Genomic DNA, 8,113 nt, shown 5'->3' with positions numbered 1-8,113 from the left:
TACTCTAGAAGCTTCCCACTGGGCGTTTGAAACACTTTAAGTAGCTCTCCACTATTATTTTGAATAATTTGGGGGTCTGGAGATCAGAGCTTGGATGAAACAGACATCAGAGATTCCCCACTGCAAGTACAGGTAGTGTTGGTTTGAATGTCACTTTTAATCTTCTCTTTCTCACATTGTCCTTCTTTATCCAGCAACATTCTTGGCTTTCTTAACCTGACTTTGTATCCTGAACAATCTGGGAAATGACCATGTCCTTAGCAGATAAGATTTGGAAAAAGTTTTCATAAGTTATATCTCCTTAGTGAAAATCGCTAACCAATATTTACATCACTCACCTTTTCTGGTACAAACCATCTTGAAAGCTGGTGAGCAGATACAGAAGATTCATTAGAAGGGAGTGACTATATTCAGAGTATATTTGCTTTTCCTGTGGTTTACCAAATTTTAACAACATAAATTTTTATGATAAATTTTATCAGGGATAAGTGAAACCACACACAGCTCTTTGTTCTTTCCTGGCAGTGATGGGCTACATAGGTAACTTTAGTTGAGGCTGAGTCTGTTTCTATACTATGTTGGGAAGAGGAAAGATTTCACTGCCAGTGATTGGTCAAAAGCTTGACTTATTTTGCTGAAGTGATTATGTTGATATACTGGGAATGTTGGTGAGAGTTTATATTTTCAAAATATTCTCATGGAATCCTACACATCTTGGACAAAATAGCTGAGAAGTATGTTGGCAGTACTCTATTATAAGAGTAAACAGAAAGATTTTAAAGTTCATAAAACTATAAATTGAGATGAAACAAATGTATCTTGACTTTCATATCCAGAAATGGGTAAAAGAATTATTTCCTGATGTATCTAGCATATATTTCTTGAGTAACACAAATATTAGCATATGAGATGCCTACAGTAAAACCTCTCCACTAGTCTACATACTGTCCATAGTGAACATCACAAGTCCCACTCTACTTGGTGGAACATAAAAAGCAGAAATCAGAGCTTGCAATTTTGCTGATTGGGAAATAATGCAATATAGAAAGAAATACAATCACTTAATAACAACATTCTAGAGTCGAGGTTCAGAAGCCATTTAATTCAGGAAATCATTTTATGAAGAGCTCCTTGCTACTTCAGGATTAGTCCTGCCGTGTTTTTCCCTTCATGGTGAGGAATGATCACGGAAATGAGAACCGCTGACATTTACTCATCTCTTACTGTTTGAGCGCTTTATGTCAGTCAGTCCCTGCAACAACCCAATGAGGTGGTAAAGTACTACTAGCCCCATTTACAGATGAGGCAACTGGGAGGTTAATAACTAGCCAAGTGTTGCACAGCCAGTAGGTAAAAGTCAGGAAAATCTATTGTCTCTGACCTTCTTCCTCTTTCTCTCTGTCGTTTTTCCTCTCCCTGTCTCTCTGTCTCCCTTTGCTATTAAGGATTAAGGATGAATATATCTTAGTGACTTGTTCTTATTACAATATACAGGAGTTGCAGAAAGCTGAAAGACACTGTACAATCAAAGGAGAAATTAAAAACCATACCATTCATTACTTTGGCCTTTGTGTTTAGTCCACATGCAGTGTGCATGAGAGAGAGACAGAGAGAGAGAGAGATTAGCTAATGCACATGTCTTTGTCTTGATGGTGATGTTGTCCCATAATAAATCTCTTAGACTTTCTAACCCTAACTCTTTTTCATTGTTTTCCCTCCTGCTTTATTGAGTGTGCTGTTAAAAGTCTCTATTGATTTCTTCAACTCCAGGATTTCTATTTTTTTTTAAAATGGCTTCTCTTTCTTTGTTTAACACATTTTGTTCATTTTGCTAATGTATTGTTTTCTTAATTTCATCCGGTTTTCTGTTTATGGGTTTTATATTTCACCAAACTTTTTAGAGAGAATTATGCTGAGTTTTTGTCAGACCATTTATAGATCTTTATTCCTTTAGCGAAAGTCACTCAGTCATGTCTGACTCTTTGCAACCCCATAGACTTTAGAGTCCATGGAATTCTCCAGGCCACAATACTGGAATGGGTAGCTGTTCCCTTCTCCAGGGGATCTTCCCAACCGAGGGATCGAACCCAGGTCTCCCACATTGCAGGCGTATTCTTTACCAGCAGATTCTTATAAAGCTATTAAAGCTTTATAAGTTTCCTTTTGTGGTGTCATATTTACCTAATTTTTCATTATCCTTGATTCCTTTGTTAGTGTCTGCACTTTTGATCTCTACTTCCAGATTTTCCAGGCTTGCTTTAGTAGAGACAGCCCTTCCCCAGTCAGCTCAGCTTGGAGTTCTAGAGAGATCATCTGGCAGTGACCTTGATCAATTGGGCTAGCTATCAAAGAATGGGTTGGATGAAGCACAAGCTGGAATCAAGATTGCCAGGAGAAATATCAATAACCTCAGATAAGCAGATGACACCAACCTTATGGCAGAAAGTGAAGAACTAAAAAGCCTCTGGATGAAAGTGAAAGAGAAGCGTGAAAAAGCTGGATGAAAACTCAACATTAAAACTCAACTTAGATTAAACTAAGATCATGGCAACCGATCCCATCACTTCATGGCAATTAGATGGGGAAACAATGGAAACAGTCACAGACTTTATTTCTGGGGATTCCAAAATCACTGAAGATGGTGACTGCAGCCATGAAGTTAAAAGGCACTTGCTTCTTGAAGAAAAGTGATGACCAACCTAGACAGCAAATTAAAAAGCATAGACGTTATTTTGCCAACAAAGGTTTGTCTAGCCAAAGCCATGGTTTTTCCAGTGGTCACATATAGATGTGAGAGTTGGACTATAGAGAAAGCTGAATGCTGAAGAATTGATGCTTTTGAACTGTGGTGTTGGAGAAGACTCCTGAGAGTCCCTTGGACAGTAAGGAGATCCAACGAATCCATCCTAAAGGAAATCAGTCCTGAATATTCATTGGAAGGACTGATGTTGAAGCTGAAACGCCAATACTTTGGCCACCTGATGTGAAGAACTGACTCATTTGAAAAGACCCTGATGCTGGGAAAGACAGAGGGCAGGAGGAGAAGGGGATGACACAGGATGAGATGGTTGGATGGCATCACCGACTCGATGGACATGAGTTTGGGTGGACTCCAGGAGTTGGTGATGGACAGAGAGGACTGACATGCTGCAGTTTGTGGGGTCACAAAGAGTCAGACACAACTGAGCAACTGAACTGATAGTGATACTGATCAAAGTCTATTTTGGGGTGAGGACATTGCCCAGGCTCTGGAGCTGGGGTGCAGATGCTGCTGGCTGGGAATAGTTGATACGATTGCTGCCTCGGTTTCTTGGCCAAGAGTAGCATTAGGACAGCTTCTCTTCTTACCTGGAATATCGGGCCAGGCTTCTGAGCTGAGCAGGACTGAGTACTCTGTCCAGCAGGAGGTAGGGCTGGGAATTAACTTCACAACCTGGTCAGGGCTGCAGAATGTGCTCTGAGGCTGGCGTGACCCACTCACTGGGGACCCAAGTCAGAAGAACTGTACCCCGAGTTCCTTGGCCACATGGGGCACAGCTTGGCTCTGCAGAGAGGCCGAGAGGTCAGGCTCTCTGCTCACACACTGCTGCAAGCAGGGCTGTGGGGTGGGCTACGCAGTTTCCCATGTGCTTTGGTTAGTTCTCCTGGATGGTGGGGCTGAAGGTTGTGTTCAGCAGCGGTTAGGGCTACACATCATCCTTCTGGCCTGGACACGACCACAGAACAGGCGAAGACTGGCAAGGCTCCTTGTTCAGAAAACAAATTGGGCAGAACTGCACACAAAGTCCTCTGGCCAGATGGAGCCATGCAAATGGGCAGAGCGCCTGTCTGGACACTCCTCATGTGCTCCTGGGTGATGGAATTTTCTGAGTGTTCTACCATGCTTGAATAACCTCAGTAATAGATGGGGTTATGAATCGTAGGTGCAGGAGAAGAGGCTCCCAGGATGGCAAGGCTCATTTTTCGGGGTCCCAAATCAGGCAAAACTGCTGAAACTCAGTCTGCCAAGATCCAAGCCCTGACTGTTCCAAGGCCTGTCTCTCTTTGTTGCAGTGGCATTCTCAGTGGTCACACCCCAAAGATTCCCGCATGGTTTCTAGGACGTGAGACCAGAGTGGGTCTTCCTAAGAAGTGACTCGTAATGCCGAGGGAGCTGGAGGTCTACACTGAGCTCTCTCTCTTTTCCATAAAGAAACTGCAGCCCGAGACGGGTCCTCTTGGTGCAGCTAGGGGAGGGGCAATGCAGTCAAGTGTCTGTTCCTCCACCCTCCTAATGTGGTCTTTCTCCATCTCTCTAGTTCACAGGGACGCTTCAGCCTCATCCCTGCACTTCAGGATTTTTTCATTGGTACCATGTCTACGAATAACTGCTAATTGTTTTTCTGGTGGAGCTTCCCTGGTCGCTCAGCTGGGAAAGAATCCACCTGCAATGCAGGAGACCCTGGTTCGATTCCTGGGACAAGAAGTTCCTCTGGAGAAGGGATAGGCTACCCACTCCAGTATTATGGCTTGGAGAATTCCACAGACAGAGGAGCCTGGCAGGCTACAGTCCAGGGGGTCACAGAGAGTCAGACATGACTGAGCAACTTTCACTTTTCTTTCTTCTGGTGAGGGGAACTGAAGTCAGGAACGACCTATGTTGTCATCTTGCTTATGTCACTGAGAACTATATCTCTAAGTTTGAACTTTAACCACAGTACTAATCGATTCCTTGTTCAGTTGCTCAGTTGTGTCTGATTCTTTGTGACCCCATGGACTGCAGCACGCCAGGCTTCCCTGTCCTTCACTGTCTCCTGGCATTTGCTCAGACTCATGTCCATGGAACTGATGGTGCCTACCATGCAGAATATTCAAATATTAGGACAATAATTGGGGCTGGTAGTGAGTTATATTAGGCTCCCTTTAGAACAGTTTGTACATGGCTTCCCTAAGAAGACTTATTTCATAACTATTGGGCATACATGCTGTGCTCTACAAAATATATCGGGAATATAAATTAAGGTAAATCTCCAGATTATTTTGGAGATGATGTATTGAATGCATATGTAAAAAATTGAGGTGTTGTTTTAAACAAGGTAATTTTTTATGGGTAAAGAAGAAATTCTTGAAAACCCATCTGGGTGACCATCATGGGAAGAAGGGCCAGTTCAAATTTATCCTGAAATGATGCTGCTTATCCTTTTATTATTATAAAGCAACAGTTGTACATATTAAATCATCAGAGGTCTTTAAAATCATCATTGTTTTAACCAAAGGTCTCTTCGTGATATACAAGCACAGAATTTCAATTGCTTTGGCAGAGATAGACTTTGCTTTATTTCAAAGTTTGAATGAATTTAAAAAATATGCCTTTTAATTTTTGTGAGACCTCATAAAATAATTGGGCTTCCTTTGTGGCTCAGCTGGTAAAGAGTCTGTCTGCAATGCAGAGGTACCAGTTCAATTCCTGGGATGGGAAGATCTGCTGGAGAAATGATAGGCCACCCAATCCAGCCTTCTTGGGCTTCCCTGGTGGCTGAGTTGGTAAAGGATCCGCCTGAAATGCGGGAGACTGGGGTTCAGTCCCTGGGTTGGGAAGATCCCCTGGAGAAGGGAAAGGCTACCCACTCCAGTATTCTGGCCCGGAGCACTCCATGGACTCTATAGTCCATGGAACACTGAGAAGGCACTTCTTGACAATTGAAGATGAAAAGCTGGGGTCTTTCCCTAGGACCCTAAGCATTTCCACTTCTCCAGTGCTCAGTGGGGGAAAATATGTTGTATATGAGGCTTGTAATGCTACCATGTCACAAGTAGAGAATGTATCCTCTGGTCACTTTTCTGCTTTTAGGAGTGTCAAGCCAATGATTGGAGGAGGCAATATCACAGAGATCACTTATTTTATCCTCTTGGGATTCTCAGATTTTCCCAGAATCATCGCAGTACTTTTTGCTGTATTCCTGGTGATATACATTTTGACCCTGACGTGTAACCTGTCGCTCATCATCTTAATAGGAATAGACTCCCACCTCCACACCCCCATGTACTTCTTCCTCAGTAACCTGTCCTTCATGGATATCTGCTACGTGACTGCCACAGCCCCCAAGATGCTTTACGACTTCTTCCGGGAGCACAAAATTATCACCTATGTGGACTGTGTGATTCAGAATTTCGTATTCTCAACCATGGGGCTGAGTGAGTCTTGCCTCATGACCGCCATGGCTTATGACCGATATGCTGCCATTTGTAACCCACTCCTCTATTCCTCAATCATGTCGCCCGTTCTCTGCGGTCGGATGGTGCTGGGATCCTACTTGGCTGGACTCTCTGGTTCTATATTCTATTTGTGTTTCACGTCAAAGTTCCAGTTCTGTGGGCCTAATGTCATCAACCACTTCTTCTGTGACATGCCCCAGCTGTTAGTTCTGTCCTGCACCGACACGTTCTCTGCACAAATCTTTACTGCTTTATCGACAATGATCTTTGGGATACTAAATGTTTCTGTTATCATGATATCCTATATCTACATTGTCATCTCCATCCTGAAGATCACTTCCGTGAAAGGCAGATCCAAAGCTTTCAACACCTGTGCTTCCCACCTGACGGCAGTGAGTCTCTTCTATACCTCAGCGATGTTTGTCTATTTGAGTTCCAGCTCCGGTGGTTCCTCCAGCTTCGACAGATTTGCATCGGTCTTCTACACGGTGATGATTCCCATGTTGAATCCTTTGATTTACAGTCTGAGAAACAAAGAAATCAAAGATGCCTTGAAGAGGTTGCAAAAGAAGAGAGGGTATTGCTGAGGCCATAGACTGAGATTTCTGATGGATTTGTCTTTTTAGAATCACCTTAACCCTCAATAATATTCATACAAAAGGGCTATAAAATTCCTGACGCCTTTGACAAAGACAGCTTAATTTGATACGCAGTATGCCAATATGGACCAACAGCTGAATTCTAGCCACATGAACAGGATATCTATGTCCTGGAGATTCATAGTTTTCATCCTTCATGAGGAGTGGCCTCAACATTTATTAATATATCTGTAAGTATTTGTGAAACGTTAAGGTTTAGAACCTTGCTATTTCTCTTTTGCTTCTGAGAGGGAGCCCGTTCAATCTCGGGCTTCTGACCCTGGAGGAGAGACAGCTGACACAGGCCTCAGGAGTGCGTAAACCTTGTCTCCCAAATATCCTGACACAGCGCAATCCAGACGTGATGGTGGCCAAGGTTTGTTCTGTGTTTCTGATGACAATGTACGCAGAGACAAGGTATACTATTGGCCTGCTTGGACTTCCGTGGTGGCTCAGCTGGAGAAGAGTCCGCCTGCAATGCTGGAAACCTGGTTTCGATTCCTGGGTTGGGAAGATGCCCTGGAGAAAGGAACAGCTACCCACCCCAGCATTGTGGCCTGGAGAATTCCATGGACTGTACAGTCCATGGGGTCATGAAGAGTTGGACATGATTGAGTGACTTTTACTTTACTTCACTTCACTTTACTGTCCTGATTGTGCCTCCTGGGAAATCCAGTATGACATAGCTTATGTTTGTGTAAGTCCTACTCAGGGACAATTACCCAATAAGCTTGGGATTATATCCTAGGCTCAACCACTGTAATCTATAGAAGGCGGAGGTGGCTTGAATGATAAAGAGGAATGGAATGAAGCATGTGTTCCCTTCTCTGCCATTTACTGACAAGTTTCATGATGTAATTTCTTGCCTCTAGTGTACAAAGGAGATTTCTGATGGGGATGATATTAAAAATCAGTGTCACAATCAATAGAGATTTCTGATATTGTAGGACTCAAATCTCTCTCTCCCATTAAATTTGGAAAATTCACCCTAAGATGGCCGGCTTCCCAGGTGTTGCTAGTGATAAAGAATCTGCCTGCCAATGCAGGAAATGCAAGAGACACAGGTTTGATCCCTGAGTTGGGAATGAGAGAGTCATTTCCTAGGCAGGGTGATAAGAAGTCTAGGGGTCCCCAAGGAGAGAGAGGTGTGGAATACTCAAGAAGGAAGACAGGACAAACTTTTTACTTTTTTTCCTCTACGTTCCTTAGGATTATATAATAATAATGTATCCTGCCTGAGCACAGTCTCTTGATTAAACACTCTGGCTAATTCTGTTATC

The 8,113-nt window shown here is 43.2% G+C and overlaps 1 protein-coding gene across 1 annotated transcript; it reads left to right on the top strand.

Moving 5' to 3' along the window:
* The first annotated feature begins 5,840 nt into the window (after positions 1-5,840).
* Positions 5,841-6,782, top strand: LOC133056775 (olfactory receptor 5AN1-like). The gene has a single exon (XM_061142512.1). The coding sequence runs from the start codon at positions 5,844-5,846 to the stop codon at positions 6,780-6,782; it is 939 nt and encodes a 312-aa protein (XP_060998495.1). The 5' UTR covers positions 5,841-5,843.
* Positions 6,783-8,113: the final 1,331 nt, after the last annotated feature.

This window comes from Dama dama, chromosome 1 (genome assembly GCF_033118175.1).
Source record: "Dama dama isolate Ldn47 chromosome 1, ASM3311817v1, whole genome shotgun sequence".
NCBI classification, from domain to species: Eukaryota; Metazoa; Chordata; class Mammalia; order Artiodactyla; family Cervidae; genus Dama; species Dama dama.
This window is presented reverse-complemented; position numbering and strand designations above follow the sequence as displayed.